This window comes from Amborella trichopoda, chromosome 2 (assembly GCF_054954075.1).
Source record: "Amborella trichopoda isolate Santa Cruz 75 chromosome 2, AtrichopodaSantaCruz75HAP2 v2.0, whole genome shotgun sequence".
In the NCBI taxonomy this organism is placed as follows: domain Eukaryota; kingdom Viridiplantae; phylum Streptophyta; class Magnoliopsida; order Amborellales; family Amborellaceae; genus Amborella; species Amborella trichopoda.
This window is the reverse complement of record NC_142337.1, coordinates 61,009,736-61,035,479: the sequence shown is the minus strand read 5'-3', so window position 1 is coordinate 61,035,479 and position 25,744 is coordinate 61,009,736. Positions and strand designations below refer to the sequence as shown.

General features: G+C 38.9%; 2 protein-coding genes across 5 annotated transcripts; one reads left to right on the top strand and one right to left on the bottom strand.

Moving 5' to 3' along the window:
• The first annotated feature begins 1,751 nt into the window (after window positions 1-1,751).
• On the top strand, window positions 1,752-4,964 carry LOC148783401 (peroxidase 3-like). The gene is made up of 4 exons (XM_088859871.1): window positions 1,752-2,060; window positions 3,763-3,970; window positions 4,143-4,319; window positions 4,485-4,964. Exons 1-4 carry the CDS (start codon window positions 1,752-1,754, stop codon window positions 4,889-4,891), a joined length of 1,101 nt encoding a protein of 366 aa, XP_088715997.1. The 3' UTR covers window positions 4,892-4,964.
• On the bottom strand, window positions 4,938-24,282 carry RCY1 (arginine-rich cyclin 1). 4 transcript variants are annotated; one of them, XM_020674171.2, is made up of 9 exons: window positions 24,078-24,282; window positions 22,050-22,316; window positions 21,860-21,941; window positions 21,480-21,668; window positions 11,125-11,300; window positions 6,241-6,511; window positions 5,708-6,122; window positions 5,440-5,475; window positions 4,938-5,268 (listed from the first exon to the last, which is right to left on the bottom strand). In XM_020674171.2, the coding sequence occupies exons 2-9, from the start codon at window positions 22,199-22,201 to the stop codon at window positions 5,192-5,194; spliced, it is 1,398 nt and encodes a 465-aa protein (XP_020529830.1). In that variant the 5' UTR covers window positions 22,202-22,316; window positions 24,078-24,282; the 3' UTR covers window positions 4,938-5,191. The 4 variants fall into 4 exon arrangements, with proteins under 4 accessions (XP_020529830.1, XP_088715241.1, XP_006855372.1 ...); XM_088859115.1 differs by having other exon boundaries at window positions 11,125-11,297; XM_006855310.4 differs by having other exon boundaries at window positions 21,480-21,620.
• Between the last annotated feature and the right edge of the window lie 1,462 nt (window positions 24,283-25,744).

Below are 25,744 nucleotides of genomic sequence, written 5' to 3'. Positions count from 1 at the left end.
AAACAAGAGAATCAATCAGATTCCCCTCGAATTGACAATCCATCCATCTAGTGGCCAATTAGACCACCGGATCCGAGTTTTAAAACATGGACAAAATAGTGCTATCCCAAGCTTTACCTAAAGTTCACCAAATTTATTTTTTTACTCGAAGCGAGAGGAGCGATTTCATGTCACTATGTTATTAGAATATAATGAAATCGCACTTCTAAATAATTATATTTATAGTATTTGTATGACCCCAAATCTTGCACACGCCCTCCCTTTATCCGAATAATCAATCCTCAAAAAACTAAAACTCAATTTGCACCCTATATATATATGGTACAATGAGTCCCCTGCAACAATAAATCTAGCCCATTTATATGGTGAATTTCAAGATCTAAGCCTTTACAAACTCAAAATCATTTTTTTAAAATATTGTTCATTTAATCATAATAAAGCCATCCAAACAATTTGGAAATAGAACAATCCTTCTAAAGCCTAGATCTAATCATCTTACCAAAATAGATAACGTATATTAATTGAGCTAGAAAATCAATTTCTAAGGTGTGTGTGTTTCCAAATTTTCCCTTTTGTGATTGTTCATTTGAATGAAAAGAATGTATATTTAAAAATGGGAAATGACCTTGTGAGACCCTCCCACACCCATGCGTGTAGAACCCCAAAGGATCACCATTAAATTTGACACAGATCTCTAAAAAAGTCAAGTCTCACACCCATGTGATAACTTTTCTAGAGATCTGTGCCAAATTTAATGGTGATCCTTTGGGGTCCTTCACACATGGGTGTGGGAGGGTCTCATGGGATCATTACTCTTTAAAAATTAGGATCAAACAAGTAGTCATAACATGGATATTGAAGATCATTTCATTGTTGGGTTTTGTTAGGCTATACCACTTGGTGGTATATACTTTTAAAATCCTCAACATTTTTTAACACTCAGATACCCTTATCCTATAGTGTAATAACTTTTTGTCTAGGAGTATTTTAAGTAATTAATCAAAAGTAAAGTTCCTAATATAAACAAAAGCATTTATTAATAATAGTAGACAATGACATCACCGACGTGGTGTGTGACATCACCCACAAGATGCATTCGTTGTTTTTTAACTACTAATATAATACAACTATTTTCTTATAGAAATATACATTCTACCCTTTTAAATGATAAAAAACGCCCCTACATAAAAAGTTTTGTATTACAATTCAAGGGCTAAAAATGTTGAAGACTTTACGGTACATTACTATAAAACAGTTGCATGCATGAAATCACTCCCCAAAAATAGATAAAAATCAAGGGTAGTGTGCTTTATTTATGACTATTAATTTCAAGACACGTATTTGTAAACGCGTGGTGCATATGCATGCTCTTAAATCTTAATTTAGAGTATTTTAAGACATGAATGTCCAGTAGTTTGGTGATTACTTCGCTCGCCCAAGAGAGCAAGTATACAAGGTGCTCCTATGGGACCGGACTATGTATGCTCTAGACAGATATCCTTCCAAACTTACTCCTATATAGAGTTCCGAATTGTTTAACTTGCATTTTATAACTTATCTTTTGCAAGTAGAATGATAGATTGTGGGACGAGTGAGGAGATGGCATATCGCAGCCATTGACCATAGCCAAGAATGGCTGAGGATTCGCATGATTGTAGTTCAAGGGAACCTTCATTAGTTCCTTTCATTGGAAGTGGGAATTATATCCTAAAGGTTTAGGGCATACAAATAGTGGCAAATGGATGTGCACAATGTGTGAGAAATTTGATTTGAAGATGAAAGGCACCACAGTCTTTCTCATTCATATTCTCCGCCTCTCCTTTGAGGGAAGGTTCAAAGAGAGAAGATTTGAGGAAAGAGGGGATGATTTTGGTGAGAAAAGAGGGGATGATTTTTGTGAGAAAAGTGAGCGTGGGTTGAGGAATAAATTCTATGAGAAAAGTTGCCCTCAGGCTGAGAGAATTGTGTGGGACTTCATATGGGAGAAATTATCAAGTTCTGGTAATTCAGGTTTACCAGCAAAGTTACTGAGGATGCACTTCCATGATTGCTTAGTTAGGGTACTGTCATTTACCTCATTAGCTACTTTCTTATCATGGCTTCGAAGTATGTGTGTTTTTGAGAGTCTGGTGATGATGGTCAAGGAAATTGTGGGTAAAGGGCCTTTTCGAACATAATATTTCGGAACTACCCATTCCGAACCTCATATTCATGATTTTATTTTAATGTGTATGCATATGTGTGTATTTGAGAGAGAGAGAGAGAGAGAGAGAGACCTCTATGATTTCATTGAGAAGCCCCTAAAACTTTTCAACCACAAAAAATGCAGTGGAGGTTGAACCCTCTAAATTTCCAAAAGGCAAGTATGTAATAAGAATATTTATCTTTGGTATAAAAAGGTCATGGCCAAGTTTTATGTGCTTTCCCTACTACATAAAATTTATATACTCCCCCTTATCCAACCGTCCATTCTGAATAGACGGTTGAGATAGCCCCAATCAAAATATCACGTATTTACACTATTTTATTTTTAAAAAAATTTATATAAGGTTGCAACCTTATAATGTAGAGCTACGGATGCACCTCAAAAATCCATCGGAAAAGGTAGTTTTAATGTTGAAAAACCCTTCTATTGATCATCTCGACATCGAGATGGATGACCATGAAAAATAAAAAAGATTTTAAATCTCAGAAATGCTGTATTTTATAACATATTATCTATACCGTCCATTTTCAAGATTTTCATTTGTCTATAGATCTACTTAATTTTAACCATTTCTGAAATTTAAAATTTTATAAATAGATATAAAAATAGATTTTGAAATAATCCTAAGAACATTTTACATCAAAATTATATACCATGATAAAATTTGAAGGTGCACCTTACCTCTACCGCTGCGAATGCATCCGTGTGCCAACTGCACCCTTTTATTTTTAATGTTTTTTTACAGAAAATTTTGACACCAAATTTTGGGCAACCACTCATCTCTTAAACTTGCAATTATAAAAAATATTTTTAAAAAAAATCATCAATAAAATAAAATGACTAAAATACCCCTAAAAGTCTGGAGGGATATTTTTGTTATTATTATATTTTATTGAAAAACTCCTTTAAATATTTCTTTTAGGCACACCTCATTGAGAAGATGACACGTACCAAATTTCATATTCATGAAATTTGTAGAAAAAAGTTAAAAGCAAAATACTATGGGGCGTTCGATCTAAGATCAAACGGTCAGTTACTAGTAACTCATAATCTAAATTGGACAGCTGGATGAGGGGGAAGTATATATCTTTTATGTTGTAGGGGAAGTATACTGCAAGGAAAGTATAGAAACCTTATCCAAAAGAAAGTCATAATCATCAAAAACCGCTAAGGGTTCATTACTGACCATGCTCAAGGTTTGAGAAACTCTCTCTCAAATCTGGGGTTGAAAAATGACATCCCAGCAATCTGATTTTACATGGGTGTTTTACCTTTATGTAAAAAGGTAACGGTCTCCTTGTATATGATCCCATTTCCAAATCCGACAAGAAGAAAAAAAAGTTTCCTGACACAGTAAAAAATTTCACATCATCCCCATTGTCAAGTTTGATATATATAATCGGACCGATTTCCTTCAACAATTGGCCACACGCCAAACACCAAGCAGTAGGGCCTGTGCATACAAAGCCGACATTGTCGGGGACCTATACCCCATGCAAATATAATGATCCTTGCAAAACTAAGATGTCGCAATTATTGACACCAAAAATGGGCAGAAGTTTGAAAATACCGATTTCTTGCAGGGTTGCGATGGGTCTGTGCTCTTGAACTCAACCAATGGAATCAAAGCTGAAAACGATGCAGTCCCTAATCTATCACTTGCAGGCTTCGATGTTTTGCAAGAGATCAAGGTCTTGATAGAACAAGCCTGTCCTGGCATAGTCTCTTGCGCAGATATACTTGCTTTGGCAGCACGTGATTCCGGTGACTATTCATCCAATATTTCATGCTATAACTTCATACTCTTCTAATTCAATCATTCGAGAACACACACATGTATAGACATACATACATGAATATAACATAAAGGCATACAAAATATATACATGCATGCATACATATATTAGAGATATTCCACGTCATCTAACCTAATGATTGCACATGCAGTCCAGGAGACCCATGTGGGAAGTGCTGATAGGAAGAAGGGATGGAAATGTTTCCCTTGCCTCTGAGGTGAAAGGCAACATACCTTCTCCTTTCCAAAACTTTACCAGTCTTCGCCAAAACTATGAAAACAACGGCCTCACAGTTCGAGACCTTGTTGTACTATCAGGTAGGTTTGCTTCTGCAATTCAATTCAATATCCTAATCCATATGCAAAGGATAAATGCTCCTAGAACAGCAACAGTAAGAAAAACAAGGACAAGAGAGTGATGAGGGAAAGGAAAGGAGGTTCAAAACAATCATGAAGAAGCCTAACTTTTAAGTGCTTGGATAGGGGCACATACCATCGGAGTTGCACACTGTGGTACCTTCAATAGAAGGCTTTACAACTTCACTAGAAAAGGCGATGCGGATCCTCAACTCAACCCAATGTATGCAGATTTTCTCAGAACAAAGTGCAAAAGCCTAACTGACACCAATACCCCAGTCGAGATGGACCCAGGAAGCTCCTCGTTTTTCAGTAGCCATTACTACTTGATTCTTCAGCAACACATGGGGTTGTTCCAATCAGATGCAGCACTCCTGACTGATGAGGACTCGGGCAGAATAGCAAATGAATTGATGGACAAGGAAACTTTCTTTGAGGAATTTCAATCATCAATTATGAAGATGGGTGCCATTGGAGTACTTAACGAAAATGAAGGAGAAATAAGGAAGATATGCAGCATGGCGAATTCCTAAAGCCTAAAGGAGAAAAGGATAGAGCAGAATGCCAAATAAGCATTAATTGTGTCAATAAATATTTGTGTTCCCACGTGTGCTTTTTTTATAGATTTGATGGCTTGCCAATTCTGTTAATGGTACATAGCATGCATTGCAAAAAAAAATGGATTAATAGCTACCGAACTACAACCACACTCCAAAATTTATAATACAAGGAGAAAGGGACAGCACGAGAGAGCAATAGAAATAGAAAAAGAAAAAGAAATGGACTGCAGTCAACAAAGACGAAACCTTGTGTACATCAGAACCATGCTTTACTCATCCATATGGATGGTGCCGATGACGATCCTTCTCTCGTGAAGAAAAATACGAGGAGCTGTGGTAATCGCTGCGATCTGAACACACACACACAGGCACACATGCAGCAACATCAGAGAATGCTCATCTCCCTTGAGAAAAAAGGAGGTCATGAATTGCACAATATTTGTAAATAACCACTTATCCATACTAATCAGGAAAAGAAATCTTAACAACAATTGAATGAAGAAAACAAATACCAAACATACCTCTAGACGAATGATGTCTTGACTTCTCAGAATGACCTGCATTATGTTTTAAGAGAAACATAAAAACACCAATCACTATTTGGAAGGTACTAACAATGAAATAATCGACAGTCAACCAGCACCGCATGACCAGAAAGAAAAGGGGAAACAAGGAACAGAGGATAAGCAAACCCATAACTACACATACCAGACAAAAAATTGAGTTGGAGCAAGTATATGTTTCAAAACAAAATGGGGAGTAGAAAAACAACTGGTCACAAGTAATTACCAGAATCTTTTCCCTTTTCTTTGCTTCTATGGCTTCTATCCTTGTGCTTCTCTCTGTCCCTTTCAGTATCTTTGTCACGACCCCTGTCCCTCTCCAAGTCCCTGCTCCTTCCACGGACACGGTCTCTGTCACGGTCCCGAGCCTTTGACTTCTCTCTCTCTTTTTCTTTGCTTCTCTCTACATGCAAATCTGCTCTATGATCCGCCTTTGTCTTAACCCCACCCATCTCTTCTTTCCCCTCATTATCAACAGTGACACCTTCGGTATCATCCTCACCTTTCTTCGACTCCTTTAGTTTGTCCAAGGCTAGTTTCCTAAGGACTTCCTTTCCTCCACCTATCTCAGCATTTGTGGGTCCAGACTGAGCAGCACCGTTACTATCATGTGTGTTTGGAGCACCATTCAACAAGCTTTCCTGTTAAATCCAGCACGCATGTTCTAGGTCACATACCAACAAGTAATGCATGTAATATCTCATTCTAAAATGAAAATGATTGAGATTTTTTATATTAATGATGAGATTCTAGCGTCACCTTAGCCACAGGAGTTTGGGAGTCCGAAGGCTTGTTGGTCACTACAAATGACTCACTGTCTTTGCAAACAGATATGTATTTTGCCTTAGGAAGGGAATAGATGTGGGCAAGGACTCTACAAACTTCATCAATCTCAGGTTTTTCGGCATTAAAGACTTTCCACCATGGTGGGTTCTCTGGAAAGGGGACCTGGAATCGGCGAGCAGCTGCATATACAACCCCACATGCTACAACTTCACTTTTAAACCGAACGCACAAGGTTGTCCGCAAACTGCAGAAACGAAATCAAGACAACATAAGTTTGGGAATAAACAGCAGACAAAAACACTATAAAAACCTCGTGTTCAAGAGCAACACAGTCCTCGCATTCAATATCTGACACAAATGAAATTTGTAACATATAATATTAAAATAAATTCTGATTGTTGGCATGGCCCTTGCTAGAGTGGAATGGCGCAACAAAATTCGTGTAACTGACTCCAAATAGTTGGCATAAGACTCGGATGATGATGATGATGATAATATTAAGATAATTATTACTATACAAAAACAGTTATTACAATTGTATGAATGGAATATTAATATTTTAAATATATGTAATTGGAATATATATGTCGGTATACAACATACATATTATCATATTATAAAATTATAAATAATATTATATACTAAGCATAATCAACTACTGTAATTAATATCACAATTATTGTGGTATTCTTAATTATAAAATATATCAATGACATATTTATAATATATGATCGAAAAGATAATATCAAATTATAATACTTATAATAATATTTAATATTTATACAATTATTGTAGTATTATTAGTTATAACATATATCAATGACATATTTATAATCTATGATCAATAAAATAATATCAAATTATACTACTTTAATATTTATAATAATATTTAATACTTAATACTTTAATACATTAATAATTTAATACTTATAATAATCAAAACTACAAAAATGCAAATATAAATAACAAAAAAAGATTTATTTGATTCTCTAAAGATTATAATTTTATAGTAATGCTTTCAATATAATAGTGTTGTTCATTATTAGAAGTTTATTAAACATAATTATATTTAGAGTAATGATCCTATGAGACCCTCCCACACCCATGTGTGTAGAACCCCAAAGGATCATCATTAAATTTGGCACAGATCTCTAGAAAAGTCAAGTCCCACACCCATGTGATAACTTTTCTAGAGATCTGTGTCAAATTTAATGGTGATCCTTTGGGATCCTACACACAGGTGTGGGAGGGTCTCATAGGATCATTACTCTTATATTTATCATATATTATTATTAAATATAATTATATTTATTAAATAATATTATTAAAAACTTATTACAATTCAAATTAAATACTATTGATTTGATTTCATGAAAAACATCATAAAGTTATAAACATAGCATGTGTTCGAATGTAGAGCTCACACCATGGTACAATTACCACATATATTAATACTGTAATTACAGTATATTATAAAGAAAATAATAACAATCCAAATACAACAAGATAATTGATATTATAATGATAATTATATAACTATAAATAATACAACCAAATCACTTTTATTATAAGTTTCTAAAAAACATTGTTCATATAAAAATCCATTATTTTTTAACAATATTAAATATAATCTCATTAGTTATAAGTATGATAATTTTATAGATAATTCTTACAGATTGTAATTATTAGAATATTAATACATACAAACATTATTAACAATATTAATAGCAAAAACTTTTATATTGTAATGAATATATTTACAATTACAAAAATAATAAACTCATAATTAAATATTGTGGATTTATTATAATCATATATGTATAATATAACTTCGCCACGGTCGGTTCCAAGCCCGTCATGCCGGTCCCAAGCCCGGATAAAGGAAGAGGGTTGTATTAGGTAGGGCAGCCAAAGTAAAACTTTGCCACATCTTTTCATGATAGCCGACCCCAGATAGTTGGGGTAATGCTCGGATGATGATGATGATGATGATGATAATATAGAATTATTAATTACAAATCCATCATCATCATCAGAGCCTTTTTCCTAACAAATTGGGGGCGGCTATACGAATCCTGGTCCGCCATTTTGTTCTATTAAGGGACATGCCCTCAGTAAAGCCATAAGTCCCCATATTTTGTCTCACTACTTCCAACTATATCCTTTTGGGCATGCACCTTGCCCTTTTTGAGCCTTCTACTTGAACTAACCCGCACCTCCTAATAGGTGTTGTACTGGGTCAGCACTGCATATGACCAGCCCACCGAAGTCTATTTTATCTCATCTTATCACCTATTGTTGTCATACCTAAATTCTCCCGAATGTATTCATTTTGATTTTTATCTCTTCTTGTCTTGCCACTCATCCATCTCAACATCCTCATCTCAGCTACACTCATTCTACGGATATGTTATTTCTTGACCGCCCAACATTCCGCCCCATAACATAATGAACTAATTACAAGAGACGCAGTATGTATTACAAGAGATGCTATTCTATCACATATTAATGTCTGCATGCATGCACCCAGCAGATGATGTTTTATGCCTCATATAAATTGCTTCTTGCTTTCTGAAAAAATGTTTAGTGTTTTGCAACTATTTTTTTAATATCATTCATTGATGTGATAGTGTTGTTCTCTACAACATTACTGAACGAACAAATAGTACATCTGAAAGGGCATCGCAGTGATGGAAAAGGCTCCCAAACACACACACACTTAAATCCGGCCTCAAGGGCCTTTTATGGGTTAAAACATTGGCATCCTAATGGACATGAGAAAATGAAACCTAATAAGGAAATGGAAATCCCAGGGTTCTTGTTCACAACCCAAAATCTTCTACTCCTAAACAAAGACACATAAAATTAAGTGTCCTAATATTGTCTAGAAGACATCTCCAAACCTCCTTGACCCACTCGGGAAAACTCAATTCACTAAATTGGTCCCACTATCTTGTAGGGGGTACCCTCTCAAAACCCCTAAAACTCTCAGCCAGTCCTCAAGAAATAAGGTGCAACCCAAATAGTTCACCACAACAGCTCTTCTCAACCCAGCTACTTAAAATATTTAACTACTTAAATACTCCGCTCTCTCCAGACACCCCAGAAAATAACGTATACAACATGTCATAAGATACATACCTACTCTTACAAGGGCCCCCTAACCATGAAAACCAGCTTAGGAGAACTCGGACATCACCTAAGCAAACACAAAAAGATCAAGGGAGTACTAAAGACCCTTGCCCTGGATCAGGCAAACATGCATTAGGAATGTATTTTACCATTCTTCCACCTACCTTCACATCACACATAATTTGGAAGTTGAAGACCCATGATCTAGATGGGACAAAATAGAATACATTGTCTACAAGTCAGATTACTGACCTTGCTCGATGCAACTGCTGCACCACTTCAATATATTATCTTGTGCCCTAATGCTACCTAAAAGAAAGGAATCTTTTGGGATAAGGAATCTTTTGGTATCCCAACTGAAGTGCATGAACAATTGCAGGTATGTGAAATCAAGTAGAAAATTCCAGGCTTGTACAACTTGTATATGCATTTGTATATCCATACAAGCAACAAAGAACATATGAAAGCTTTGGAATATTCACAAGCTTCTAATAATATGGATGTGATCTGTCATTACGTGTGATTATCTCTACTATTAATATATGCTGTAAGTAATGTAGCTGCGTTTTTTGTGACTCCTAAACATGACATATAAAAAATAAAATAATGATCCTTCTTTTGCATTAATTTGGAATTCAGAATAATCGTTCTTGTCACTAATTGTCATGTATTGCTCTGGGGAATGACTCCCTGCCAAACTTCAGTATAAAGGCAGAAGATGTTAAAAGTCATGGGTGTCAATGGCTTAAGAGAACAAAACAGCAGCTTTGTGATGCTTCAGGAGTTAGTAGAGAATAATACGAGACATGAACAGAGGCTTAGAGCGGTCGGGAAGCAATATACTAGATGCAGGATTTCAAACCTGCCGAAGTTGAGACCATGATCATGCTCCCGCATTTCAATGTGGATCTCTTTCTTTTTTTGGGAAACCACTCATAAGGCCCCAGCTATTTACCATATTCATCTTTTTCTTTTTTAATGATTAAATAACTACCATCTCCATCATAGTAGAATTTACATTTCCTGAAATTCAATATATGTTTCATTTTTCTCTGTGTATGGGGCTTAGTTCTAGATCTTTTCGAACTTCAAAGAGATCTAGGTGATGTTATTCACAATTCAGAACCAACTTGCCTCCCATCTCCCCAGCCCCCACACCCCACAAAAAAAAAAAAAAAAACTGGATCCAAAGAGGTTACCTCTGGTGGAAATTATAAGGAAAATATTGTTTGGAAGCTGATGAAAGCACAATCTTTCAGATAAAGTGGGAGGATGCAATTCCAAAGAGGAAGCCTAGGGAAATGATCGCAATGCTGGTAATAACTGACAAGGAGTTAGCATACGCGGAATATCCTCAAAACAGCTATCATTCTATCAGGATTTACTGAACTTCCTCTACTCATACAAACAACAAAGTATGTAAACATTTAGCAGCCAATCTAGTATCACAAACCCTTGATTCCCTCAAAGTTGACAGCCAACCCCATATACCTCAAAAAGATTATTTGACATGTTAATGTACAACACAAACAGGGGCAAGTTCGTTACAATTGAGAGCATGTTATGGTTCTTCAGGAGATTGGATAGTGTACACTAAATTTTTCTTCCCACAAACAAAAGTACATTGCAAAAGCCATAAAGGACAAAATAAAGCTAATCCAAATTATGAGAAAGTATGCATATATAGTAGATAGGTGGACCAACAGAATATAGCTTGTATTCTACCTGTCATTGCCAAGATTCCACGCCTCTTGCTTCAGCTCCTGGTGATCTGCAATGTCAAGCGCCTTAAGATAGCTCAAGATGAACTTGTGAGGATGTTCTACATGACAAATAAATCCCATCTCCTTCAGTAAATGACGCTCTGTTTTATTTAAATCCATTTTCAGCTCTGCATACTTCTGGAATGCACCCAAGCGGCAATTTTTTAATAAGTTGGTGCTCAAATAACATTTCAACAAATTCAACATAAATCAGAATTTTACAGCTGAATGGTTGCAGGAAAGGATACAAGAAAACGAATGCTGCATTTGATTGAATAACATAGACAAGAAACCAGGAAAATCTAAGAATAATGTTTTCAAATTCACATTTTTAGAGTTAGGATAGATATGAAGGTCAGAAACACATATGATGCGGTTTGCATGAGGCACCCACCTTATTCTATACAAGTAAGGCACACCCTAAATTTTGCAAAAAGATGCAGTTCCAGTGTCTGAAACCTTACAATGGCTTGAAAGTCTATGTTCAACCCAAGTTATGAAATTTAGAAGTCCAAAAATAGTGCAAATCAAAAGATCTTTAAACACTTGCAAATCTTGAAAATAGCCAGTCTAGATAACTGGTTACAAGATGCATTATTTTTAGAACTAGAAATTCTTCTTCTTTTTTTACTACATGCATATATCTTTTTTTTAATACATGCATATATCTCAAGGTCAATATGATCAAATTGGAAGTTTTTCCAACTTTGCGAACACTTTGTCATACAAACATTTTTCAAACATACATTATGATCCTTATAATCAAAGGAAGAAGAAGAAGATCACATAGGGCGACCCAAAGCTAATCTACCTCCGCCGCCTGTCAACCACCCACCCCCAACTTCCGTTAGTAAAATCTACATCATTTAGGCCCTTCCCACCCATCATCCTTCCCAACATCCACTACCCTAGCAGCCTCTATACACCTGTCCCCATCGCACTTCCCATCAATATTTTGTGCCAGACCCTTCCTTTCCTCAGCTTTCTCACTCTAACTCCCACTCATCAAACCTCAAAACCCCCACTCTCCCTGCTTCTAAACCCTCAGCAGAGAATTTATAGAGAAGCTCAGGAATCCTACCACCACCACCACTATATATGCCCAATATTCAAGCACCAACCATTCCACAAATCCCAAGCACATACTACAACAATCTCAGCTCCCAGTCCACCCATTGTACTATGACACAACCCAAAGTCACCCAAGAAGCCCCCTGATATAGTGCTGCCCCATCTCTATGAAGAGCACCATCACCTAATTAGACCACAACTACAAGCTCAGACCTTCATCCACAAGTAAGGAAGGGCACTCCTGCCATAAACTTTCAGTGAGCTCCTTAAACCCGACAACCCAACTGCATCAGGGACTGGTAACCTAAACAGATTCCACAAAACTCATTTTCTCCAGCTAGCCCCTGGGTACCCAATGACCAACAACTACCACAAATCATGCTCCAGACTGTGCTACAATCTCTAGAGTCATCTCAGTTCCAAAGGAAATTATCACAGAAAGACTGAATCTGCGAGATGGGGTTTGTGTTGGAGTCTTTTCACCAGCAAAGCATGACAACAAAGGCGTTACACGGTGGATAAGACAAGTCTTCAAGCTTCCCTTCCTGCTCTGTAGCAGATCAGAGGACAACGGCCTACTTTTCACCTTTACCACAGCCAACAATGCTAGTGAGGCCCCTAGATATAATGGCCTATCTTTCATAGGCACCTGGCTACATTTATCTCCATGGACACCAGATAGAGGAGCTCTCAAGCAAATGAAGATATGGATATGGATAGAAGGAATCCCTCTATACGCTAGCCATTTGGAGACATTAAAATTGATCAGCAATAAGTGCAGGAGTTCCATCCAGGTGAAGAGGAAAACCCTGGAGTCTGCACCAATGGGATCTCTACACATTCTAATCAACCTGACAGACCCAATCACATCCCTGATTCACTCATCCTACAGATGGCCCAAAATGAGTTCAAGAGGCCCATCAATCATAACTACCAGCACTCTGATAGAGAACATAAATCAGCTTCAGATCGGCCTCGCAATTTCAGAATGCGAAGCACCAGAAAACAGACCGTAGGCATGATATCCAGGACCAGGATAAAAGGGAATGACACACAGCGGTCAGGAAAACCACAAAACACCGCAACAAAGAGGATAGAGGAAATTATCGTCGACAAAATTTTGGCAGCCAAAACCGCAAACCAGCAGATATAAAGGTGATCTTGAACAAAGTAAGCCCACCCAACAAATGGGAAACAGCCAAGTGGAACATCCCAAACAGCTCAGCCATAAAATATCCCACCAGTTTCCTCATATCCTCCATTACCCCAGAAACCCCTAACCTTTTATCAATTCCAGGACATACTAAATTTCAATTTTAAATTTCGAAATTCACCCCCGCCCAACACCTCTATTCCTCTAGTGTGTTCTGCCAAGTTGCCCGATCTACCATCCAGCCAGAGGAAACGTACGCACCATGACTCCCAACCTTTAGCCAACCACACCCCTATGATACCTGCATCCCTGAGTACTTTGCTAGCCCCCGATATACCGTCTGCTCGAGTCCCATCTCATCCAACTTTTCCAACAGAGCCACCCCCCCCTTTCTCCCAGGCACCACTCATCCAGCAGCCGCTGCAAACCGAAGATTACAACATCTAGGAGCCCTGAAGAACCTACCCATAATACCTCGGCCAGAAGCACCTCCTCCCATAGAGACAAGTACTCTCCCAAGGAAACGCTATAGAACCGACCATTCCCTATAATCTAAGCCCACACCCGATGACCAAGATTGCCAAAGAAGCCAAGAACCCAAAAGTTAGGCTCATGCCAGATGAGCTCCTGGAGTATGCACTCCCCTTAAATCACCTCTGGTGAATAGCCGAGACAATGTTCTAAAGGCGCGCAGATGCCTGGGTGCCCCTTTTTTTTCTAGGGGGGGGGGGGGGGGAGAGAGAGACCATAGGGGTCCATGGGAGGCCCCACATCAGACATTTGGCGGCTGTGTCTTCTTTTTTTCTTCTTCTTATATGTAGAGCAAGTGCTCGCATTGAACACTTGGATGTCGTCGTCTTCTCTCTGTTCTTATATGTAGAGAAAGAGAGAGAACATATGGGTTTGTGTGTGTGCACGTGTGTGAGAGGGAGAGTTCTTGCATAGAACACTTGAAAATCATCTTCTTTTTTTCTTCTTATATGGAGAGAAAGAGAGAGAGGCCACATGGAACCGTGAAAGAGAGAAGGGCCTTGCATCAAACACTTGGAGGTCATATTCTTCTTTTTCTTCTTATAGATAAAGAGAGCACATGGGTCCGTGTGTGTGTGTATGTACACACACAGCTCGCATCAAACAATTGCAGAGAGGCCTTACACCGAACACTTGGAGGCCATCTTCTTTTTTTGCTTATATGTAGAGAGAGAGACGCCTCGCATCAAACACTAGGAGTCCGTCTTCTACCTTTTCTTCTTACACGTAAAAATAGCGAGAGAGAGAGAGGAAAGACGGGCCTTGCATTGAACACTTGGAGGTTGTCTTCTTCTGTTTCTTTATGTAAAGAGAGAGAGCATATGGGTCTATGTGTGCTTGTGTGTGTGTGAGAGAGAGAGAGAGAGGTGCTTTCCATCAAACACTTGGAGCCCTTGGCCGGGACCTTTTTTTGGCCAAGGGCTCCATCTGACCACTTAGACAGCCCTAGGGCACCAAGGCAGCACCCTACAACACATCCAAATACGAACCCGGCCAAGGTCCATTTGGTTTGGATAGTCCACTAGTCCACTTAAGCAGCCAGTTGGATGAATTTTCATTCATTTGGCTGAGAATCTCACATGTAGGCAATTCATACCTTATCTACCAGATCAAACAGCCAACCCTCACCCTGAACAAAGCTCCAACAGCCCAACACGTCAACCTCTAGCCATGGAGGGACTAGGGACCTGAAACGTCAATGATAGACCTGCAACCACAGCAAAAGGAAGGACGACTCGGACCTGATGCACAGTAGATATCATCTTGCCCAACAATCCCACTTAAACTCCTCATGTGTCCCCCCTAGCCTTCCTCTCTTCTCCCTCTCTTTGCCTGAGATGCCACCCACTGTCGGCATCAGCCCTCCCCTCTATCTTTTATCTTTTCTTTCTTTCTTTCTTTTCTTTTTGTGTGCGTATTTCTTTTCTTTTTGTGTGTGTGTGTGTGTGGTGGGGGGAGAAGAGAGTGACACCATATATTCATTATAATATAAGTTTTACAGGTCTTACCCTCCTATCTGGTGTTATCACAAATCACTCTCTTCTCCCTCCCTTGATGCCTCTCCCCTCCTTCTCCTCCTATCTCAAGGCAAACCAACACCCTTTATGACCCACTTATGTGTGCCTAACCCACTCACTCCTTGGTGGCCACCAATAACTGGCCCATCTGCAACTACCACCTCTATTGCTACCTCCCCAGTGACCACCAATAACTGGACCACCAATAACTGGCCCATCTGCAACTACCACCTCTATTGCTACCTCCCCTCCCTTTTTCCCCTTATATTCCCTCCCCCTGCCTCATCCTCTACCCTTCCCCCTCAACAACAGGAGCAACAAATCAAATATTGCCATGGCTTGCCCCATAGTTACCAGGATCTCCTCCATTGCTTAGCGATCCCTTGCAAAACCTCGATTCTCACGATCCCGGAGCGTATCTCATATGAAACTCAATTTAGTGTTTTCCGGATCTCGCTCCATCTTATAAGGGAACGAGCTCCTTGACATTTAATTTCATGTTCCTAAACATTATAAGATCTAGTTCCCTAGTCTTATGGATCGTACTCCAGAGTGCATTGGGATCTAGATTCCAAAATAACGGAACACAAGCATCGCCATATATGGCATCCAAATCCCACCAATATGTAATGGCTTTAAAGTTCCTTATTTATTTCATAGAAGGACTAAGCCTACATGTTATTGGTTAACAATGCTGGGAGAGAGCCACATTTTAAAGCCACGGATCCTTATTACCTACACAAGGAACTCGTGTTGAGCTCGCTCCTATAAAGTTATTCCTCGCTCCATAATATTTTGAATCACTTTTAGTAATGCACTCCTTGAGTTAAGAAACTCAAAAAACTGCCCTCGGGAACTTCACTTCTTACATATAGGATCTCGCACCGTTATATAATAATTCTCGATCCTATGCAATAAAAGAGCTCGATCCCCAACACACATGGACCTCGAGCCCGATCTTTGAGGCTGTACGGGCATCAACCCCTAACACAAGGATCTTCAATATAGTTTCGATCCGCCGATCCCACCCCCGATCCCGGAACCATTCTCGTTCCCGTACCCAACAACCATGGGTTGCCCCATCTATTTTCCTCGCCCCCTCTCCCTCTTCCCTCCCACTCATGTTCCCCTTCTAATTTCTCCCCCCTCTCCCACTCGTCCTTATTTTCCTCCTGCCGCTTATTTTCCTCCTGCCGCTTCCCCCTCCTAACCCCTCTTCTCCCCAAAACTCTCCTCCTCCTCCCCCACTCCCCTCCTCGGTTAAGAGACCACACAACCCCTTAGCTCTCATACCTAGGACCACAACCAACGGGCAGCCCTGGTGCTCTTGGTGTCAACCTTAAAAGACCTTGACCCTGACTCACTCTCTGAATGAGGGTCATTCTACTCAAATGATTCAGAGAAAATCAATCACATAGATCATGCAAAGTCTTTTGACGACATAAATCTCTCGCTAAAAGAGATAAACTTGGAGTTCGAAGGACCCCCAAGTGAGATTAGAGACATTCTCAGGGAAAATGCAGTAAGGAAGGATAGAAGCAATATGGAGCTCAAATATCTCTTGCAATATAACCTATGACAAAAACATTCTCAAAAAAAAATATAACTTATGACAAATCAAAAGCACCAACTAGGCTTAGCGATCCAGTTCCTCCTCATTGGAAGAACCTTCAAGGTGATACTCGTTCAAGTGTCACCTCTCCCAACCCCCCAATCCCGATGAGCACGTTAACTTGGAACATTAGGGGTCTTGGAGACCCTCATAAGAAGGCGGCTGCCTTACTCTAGTGAAAACACATAAACAGGAAATTCTCTCACTCGTAGAGGCTAAACTCGAACATTCCTCCCACTCTAAGGCAGGAGGCCAAGAAAATGGGAGGCTATCCCAGCTCAAGAAGTCTCGTGAGGAATATGGAAAATTTGGGACCCCTCATAAGTCATCTCACAAAACGCTAGACCTAGCCTAGATTCCTCTGGCAATCCATTGGATTTTGTCGCTCCTCGGATCAGATGACTACCAGCATGTTGGCTTTCCCAACCATGCATCAAACCCAAACCTCACAAAGATAGATAGGTTCCTCATCTCCCCTGAGTGGGAGTTCTTATTTCCTAGGTTACACTCCCTAGCTCTTCCTAATATTGCCTCGGACCATCCTCCCATCTTTCTGGATACATAACCTATTGCAAGGGACCAAAACCCCTCTATGCTTCAAACAATGTAGCCAGAAGAGGCAGAACCGCTCATGTTAATCCCTGATTGCTGGAAGTCATTCTCAGTCATAGGTTGTTGAAAGCCAAACTTGAGAAATGGAGCTATCATCAGTTCAGGAGTCTTCATGATAAGGAAACAGCCCTCCTTCTGGAAATTCAGACTTGGAAGGTCAAAGACAGACCCTTTCCTCCTTATAAAGAGCCCCATAGGTCAGAGGCAAAGGTTGCTTTAAGCAAGGCAGTAAAGCAGGAAGAAATGTACTGGTACAAAGCTCAAGTTTCTAGTGGCTCAAGGAAGGTGATAGAAGCACTTCCTTTTTCCACAAGATGGCTAACTGCAGAAGGAGGTCTAATCCAATCTCTCAGGTTCAGAGGGGGAAAAGACCCTTTCTGATCCCAGACAAGAAAATGACATCAGTGTTCGTTTTTTCAATAAATTGTTTACTGCCCAAACCCATCCACAGTTTCAATTCAATAATCTGAAATTTAAAAACCTTATCAGAAACCAAGGCGGCATCTTAGAACAACCTTTCTCAGTGCAAGAAATTAAGAAAGGCATCACTGAATTGGGCAAGGAAAAGGTGTCTGGCCCTAATTGATTCCAATTGCCATTTTTAAACAATTCTGGATTTACTTGCCTTCACCTCAGAATTCCATCATGGCGGTATCATTCACAAGGGAAGAACTCCGCGTTTATAGCCCTAGTGCCAAAAATTGAACAAGAAAGATGAGAGATTTCAGATCCACTATCTTGTTAAATAGCACCCTAAAATTCTTGCCAAAGTTCTGGCCACCTTTCTAAGGGATGTGTTAGTCTCCATAATCTCTCTTAAGCAGGGTGCATTTTTCAAATACCGCCAAATACATGAAGGTTGGGCTTTGATAGCCCATGAATATATCCTCTATAGGGGCATCAATCTAAGATCCCGAATTTAGTCCTGAAATTCGACAGGGAGAAATCCTACGACCATGTCAATTGGCTTGTCTTAGACAAGGTGCTACATTTAATGGGTTTTGGGCAAAAATGGCAAACTCAAATCTCAAGCTATTTTTAGTCTTCAGTTTTCCTGGTCCTCATTAATGGTACACCACACAGATATTTCCCAGCCTCTAGAGGACTGCAACTAGGGGACCCTCTGTCCCCAATCTTTTTTGTGGCTAAAGTCTTCAGCACATCCATTTCAAACCTGTACGGCCAAAACATCCTCCACAGTTTTAAAACATCCAATAAGGGACGAGCTATATCCCATTTAAATCCAAAGATGACACCTTGATGTTATGGAATGTTGAACCCCAGCAGATAGACAAGTTATGGGTGTTCATAAGATGCTTTGAGTTGGCCATAGATTTGAAAGTAGTAAAGTACATATGGACCAAACTAAGATCATGGGAGAAATACTCACTGCCAAGCAAATACCTGGGATTGCCCTTATGCATGGGGAGATCAACGATACAGCAATGGAATGGAGTTAGGAAAGATTCAAAAGAGGGTTGGCCTCTTGGAAAGGGAGGTTCTTTTGTAGGGTAGCAGACTGAACCTCATCAAGGTCACTCTCTCTAGTATTCCAAATACCCAATATTCCATCCATCCTGCTTTTGCATGCCAATGAGGGTTATAAACAATCTTGAGAAGCTCATGAGGGAGTTATTGTGGTTGGTTACAGGAGATAACCATAAAATACACCTTATCAATTGGACCCCAGTATGCAAGTCTAAAAAAGCATGAGGTCTCAGTATTGGAGCAATGAAGGACATGAACATTGCTCTGTCAGGAAAGTGGCTTTAGCGATTGCAAGTTAGGAGAGAACTTTGGAATATGGTCATCCAGCAAAAATACAGGTCTGATGAATCGTAATGGCTACCAGAGAGCAATACCAAGCCCGAATTCAAGTGCTTGGAAAGGAGTACTCTCCACCTTGACCCCTTTTGCAAACAAGCTGCGCCTACTACCAACATCAGGCAATAGGGCACGCCTTTGGACTGATGCTTGGCTAGGGGAATCAAGCCTTCAAAATCAGTTCCAGTCCCCATTCACAATCTTTTCAAATGAAAATTGCAGTATTGCAGATATTACATAACCGCTAGGATGCTATATGGTATGGACTCCCATATTTAGAAAAGAACTTAATGACAATGAACTGCCTGTCCTTAAGCAACTGCTGTACTCCTTGCAGGCTTTCTTCCTACCTGGTCAAGGACATATAGGCCACTATGGAGCCCCACTTTGTGGGATACATTTAGTGTGACATCTTTCTACTCTCTCATAAGAGATGAGCTCATGGCCAATCGATCACCAGCAGGGATTGGTTCCCTCCAGCCCCTCAATCCAAATTTTTGAAAGGCTGGCCCTACACAAGAAGATCATCACAGTGGATCAGCTACAAAAACGAGGCGTTGCTATGCCTCATCACTGTATCCTCTGCAAGGAGAGTAAAGAGTCAGTTGACCAAGTAAAGAGTCAGTTGACCATATCTCCCTCCGCTGTCCAACTGTGAGGCATATGTATGTTGTCAACTGCAAGTGTTAGAAGGCAATTCGGTGATTCCAGGAACAGTGCAACAAGCAAACAACTTTTTCAGACTTACTTGTCCCTCCCCAGCAGAGGGCTGGTTTAAGCCTTTCGAGAGCATCTGTCCTTGCCTTCTTATGAAACAACTAACTGGAAAGTAATAGGAGGATTGTTGAAGGATATGAACAATCTATACACTCAGTGAAGGATGACATTGAGACTGCTGTAAGTGAATGGGCAAGACAAGTTAAGATATTCAGGGAGTATTCCACCTCCGACTTCATCCTAAACTAGGAAGCCCTTCCTAGAACCGAAAGAACAGCCATCACTGGGTCAGACCTTTGGTCAGCCCCATAGCCAGGCACGATCAAACTCAATGTTGATGGGTGTTCCTTCAGTAATCCTGCTACAGCAGGGGTCGCAGGCATCTTCAATGACAGTACTGGTATCACAAACTTGTCATTCTCGGGGCCCATTCGCGTTGCTACTTCATCTGAGACCTCAAATTGTTCACCAAAAGATTGGGCAACTCATTAGTGGTTGAAGGGGGCTATAAAAACACCATCAACAGGGCTAACAGGAAATCTATTTGTATGCGGAGACTAGACCAAATATTTGAGAAAATTTTCACTTTTAGTGCACCACTCAACATCTGATTTTAGCATGTTTGGCTTGAAGCCAATAGCATTGCTGATTGCCTCGCTAAATCAAAACAATTTTGTACACAACCCTTGATATCCGATATTTCTCGGTAAGCCATAGGAGGCTAGATCAAAACAATTTTGTACACAACCCTTGATATCCGATATTTCTTGGTAAGACACTTGTTTTGGAAACTTGGGAGTTCAACCTCCCTCTTTCGTACTGTGTATATGGTCATGCAAGTATGACTAATATGTAAAATTCCATTATAATACCATAAAATCAAGTTCATCAAAAAAAAAAATGCCAAGCTCAAGGGTGTTTTCACCATCCAATTATTGCTGCATGGTAATTGAGAAAAGTGGGACATGCAAGATGTTAGAACATGACAGAGGTTGTAAAATATGAAATCAATGTAGATACAAACTAAATCCATAATTATGGAGAAATAAACATATTGAGCACAATAAACAATAAAGAAATGAAATTTAACTTAATCCCCACAGTTCAAAGATAAATATGATGATATATAACACTAAAGTGACGTGAATAAGGGGGGGGGAGAGAGAGAGAGAGAGAGAGAGAGATGGGGAAAGAGAGAGAGAGAGAGAGAGAGAGAGAGTCATTCAAGTCCAATAGAATGCATGTGAACAATTATCAATAAAGGAATTGAAGATAATAACCTTTGAAAATGGATCCAAGTGCTCAATGGGTAAATTCTCTCTCCTGCATTCCATCCTTTGAAATACATTGAAAACATGCTTTGCTTTCCGTGGGCTCTCCTCCAATTTTGAAGCAAGCCACACACAACTCGCAGCAACCCTCTGCGAAAACCCCATTAACCAAATCACCAAATAATTCACCCAAAATCCCTGCCAATTAAACAAAATATGAAAAATAAAGCGCCCCCAACTATACATATTTGTCACGAAAGCTTTTTTTATCATGGCACTTTGATAGAACAAGATAATTGCAACTAATTTAACAAAGACTCCCATAGGACATTAAAAACTTCTCAAAAACAGAGCATGAAAGCGAAAAAGATAGAGAGATAAAGGGCAACCTTAACATTGAAGCGACCAAAAGACTTCTTGCAATAGAATCGGTGGAACAAAACCTGGCCTGTGGCCATTACAGCTTGGGGCCTGCAACAATTAATATGAAATGGGTTATACGAAAAAAAAAAAAAAAGAATTAGTTACCCAAAAAATTATGAGAGAAAATGAGCAAGAGAGAGAGAGAGAGGGAGATACAGTCTGAGGAGGATGCCGCTCTCTTGGATGAGATCACAGCCATAGATGCGGAGGGTGGTCTCTGTCTGTTCGTCAATTCCATCCTTTCTAGAGGGAGAATTTCGAAGCTGCTCTTCAGTGACATAGAAAGTGTCAATAGCCGTGTAAATCATTCTGCATCACCCCAGTAGAGAGAGAAAGAAAGACCTCGACTACTGCAACTCCTCTACAGCCCTAGGCGTGAAGAGAGAGAACGGCCCAAAGTATAACTAATTCCTCTTAAGTGCCCTAAAAAGGAAGACAAAGAAAGACCTCAATGTCAAAAAGAGTGAGACAGAAAAAGAGAACACTCAATAGAACCAGTAAGAGTGAGAGCACTCGATAGAACCAGTGCGAGAAAGAGAGAGCAATTAATAGAACTAGTGAGAGGAAGATCCTAGTTTAGAAGCAGACCCATTTTGAGTTCTTCAGATTTGAGAGGAACCTAAGGCAAGTTTGACAATTTGGAAATGAAGTATCTACAGGAATCAGTGGGAAATTGGGCGCCCTGGAAATTGGTGGAAAAGGAAAAAATGTGCCAGGAAGCAGTAAACTCTTGTTTGGTAACATTTATAGGAAATCCAATGCGAACAATTTACCCTGTTTAGGAACCTGGAAAGCTGTAAAGTGTAAACTCTAGTTTTAACTATTCACTATTTAACTGATTGATTCAAGGCTGCATATTACATTTAAATGTCTTAATTTACTGTAAACCATTCATGTCATTGCTTACAAAAGAGACGATTTAGATCGTAAATTATTTGCCACATTAAATCTCTCTCCCTCTCTCTTTTCAACATAAACTAAGGAAACGCTTCTTAAAGATGTAAACAACACTTTGATCACATGATGAATTGAACCACATGTGCATCACATAAAGAGATGATAAACAGTTACATCACATAACAATACGAAGCGCATTTCTATCACATGAATAAATGTATCACATGCATCCCATACAATACAGCATTTAATTGGTAATTTTGAAATGAATCAATATATTTTCCCATGATCTCAGCATTCAATTGATTGCTTAGACATGTTCTTCTAAACGTGTAGTTAATCAATGTCAGTAGTTAATCAATGTCAGTATGCACAAACAAATATACAGTAGCTGACTCAATCCAAATAATACAGCAACTGGAAATAGCACAACCCATCTTCTGAAAACAAATGAAAGCATTCACAAGAAGCTTGGTCAATGGAGGTCTTAATCAATTTAACCATACATAAACATATACCGGCATTGACTCCAGCAAATAAACAAATATATGGTAGCTGACTAAATAATACAGCAAAAACTAAAAAATAAAGCACAACCATCCTCTAAAAATAATTGAAAGCATCGACAAGAAGCTTATGCAAAAAACAAAATGATGGCTTCTTAATTAATTTTGGAAATCAGGATAGAAATGCCCACAAGAAGCTCAGTGAATAGAATCAGCAAACCATACTTTCATTTCATTTTACTCATCTGTGTTTTATTTCATAGTCCATTTGTTCTCAAGTTTCACTTGCTGGTATATGCCATCCAGAGCCTAGGCGAGTAAAGCCATCGCTATAAGTGCTTCCATGTTTTGCATAAACCTTCCAAATTTCAAACTTATATCTATTAATTTGAGTTGGGTTTTGAAGATGAAGTCAGAGCCGTTATAAATACCAACCTGATAATTTAGTTGTCGGAAAAGTTAGTTGTCGGAAAATTTTGGTTTTCAAGTGACCTCAATGGGGTTACAGAAAGAGGATGAAATTCAGGAAGCAACGCAAAACAGTTAGAAGAGAGAAATAACATAGGGCAAGAACAGAGAGCCGACATATCTAGAACACTGAGCACGTTTGATACACCGAAAGTCGCATAAAAATTCAGAGGAAATTAATAAAACAAATCTTGAGAATAAAAAGTTAGCAGAAAAGTTCAGATTTCTACCATCATGAAAAGCATGAATCAAATTTTAGAGAGATCAATGCGATAATACAATGAATGAGAGCTTGATCAGGAGGAGGGCGCACCTGGTTTCTGGAGATGGAGAGAATTTGGAAGAATGCTTCCTGGGCTTGTGCGTGCAGAGAGAGAAGCTAGGGTTTCGGGGATGAAGAAAGAGTAAGAGAGAGTTTCAGGGGGTCTAGGGTTTGGGGGGGAGTGGAATGAGGGCACGGGCACGAACACGGGCACGGGAAAAGGGTCGAAGAGAGAGATTGAGTGTCCTGCGAGAGAGAGAGAGAGAGAGAGCGAGAGATGGATCAATCCTTTCCCGCTGTTAGGCGGTTTTTTTTTCCATTGACAAATACGGGTAAAAAGTACGGAAAATGGTACAATAACCCTATTTATTTTTTTTGGGACGAGGTGGTCACCAATAATCTTGATCATTCGATATAAAATTGGATGGTAATATTTAATTTAGGGGAAGGTTTCAATGTTTTTCTTAGAGTATAGAAGTTCTATCTTCCCCCTACCATCCAGCTGTTCAATTTTGATCAAGAAAGTCACTCACCATTTGATCTTAAATCTAACGTCTTAAAGTATTTTATTTTTAGTTTTTTTTTATACAAATTGTATGAATATGAAATTTGATATATGTCATCTTCTTATTGGACGCACCTATAAAAAATATTAAAAATAATTTTTCGATAAAATATAATGACCAAAATACTCTTTGAAACCTTCAGGGGTATTTTGATCATTTTATTTTATTGAAAATATTTTTTTTTATATTTTTTTGCTAGTGCGAGTCAAATAGAGGAATGAACGTCCAAATTTTGGTGTCAAAATAGTTTATAGACAAAAATTAAAGATAAAATAGTGTAGAGACGTGACATTGTGATTAGGGCAATCTTAGCCCTCCATTAAGAATGGACGGTTGGATAAGGGGGACGAAAGAACTTTTATGCTGCAGGGGAAGCATAGAAAGAGTGCCCGTTAATCGATTGATTAAATTCAAAGTTCAAATAAAAAACTTTCAAACTTTCTTATCCATACAAACAATAAGATTCACATTGGATGGCAATAAATAATTGTGACTTTCTTGTACTAAAAGCAAATAGTATTGATGTGTACATATTTTTTAAATTAGAAGCTTAAAAAAAAAGCTCTTATTTGAATCAAAATTTTGACCATCCCCCGAAGGTCATCAATAGTCGACCATAACATCCATGTCCAAACATTTCTTTCGATCCAAATTTTATATTGGCATGGTTTGTATAATAGTCGACCACAACATCCATGTCCAAGCATTTCTTTCGATCAAAATAAGGTGCACCTCTAGATTTTGTTAACAAATAAAAGGTTATAACCATTCATCTAGCGATGGATACAAATGATGGTCCCTCAAAAAAAAAAATTCATTAGTTTAAATACCCTCTCACTTGCGGAATTATAGAATATCTCTTTTGAGATCAAACAATTCCATCGAATTGAATATGATTGTGTGTAATTGCATCTATTATACTAGGAGTATTAATGAACCCAATTATTGCAATTGCTCGTGATATCTTTCTCTTTGAATGATACCTCAATTCTAGTTATTGTTTCATTAGATATCTTATAACTAGAATCCCTCTTTTTTCTGATCCAATTCCTTCGCCACCACGAATCCCAATTAGATTCAGGCATAATATATTTTTTAATTTCTAAATTTCATAACACAGGGTGAAAATAACTTCATAGGTTACTCTAAATA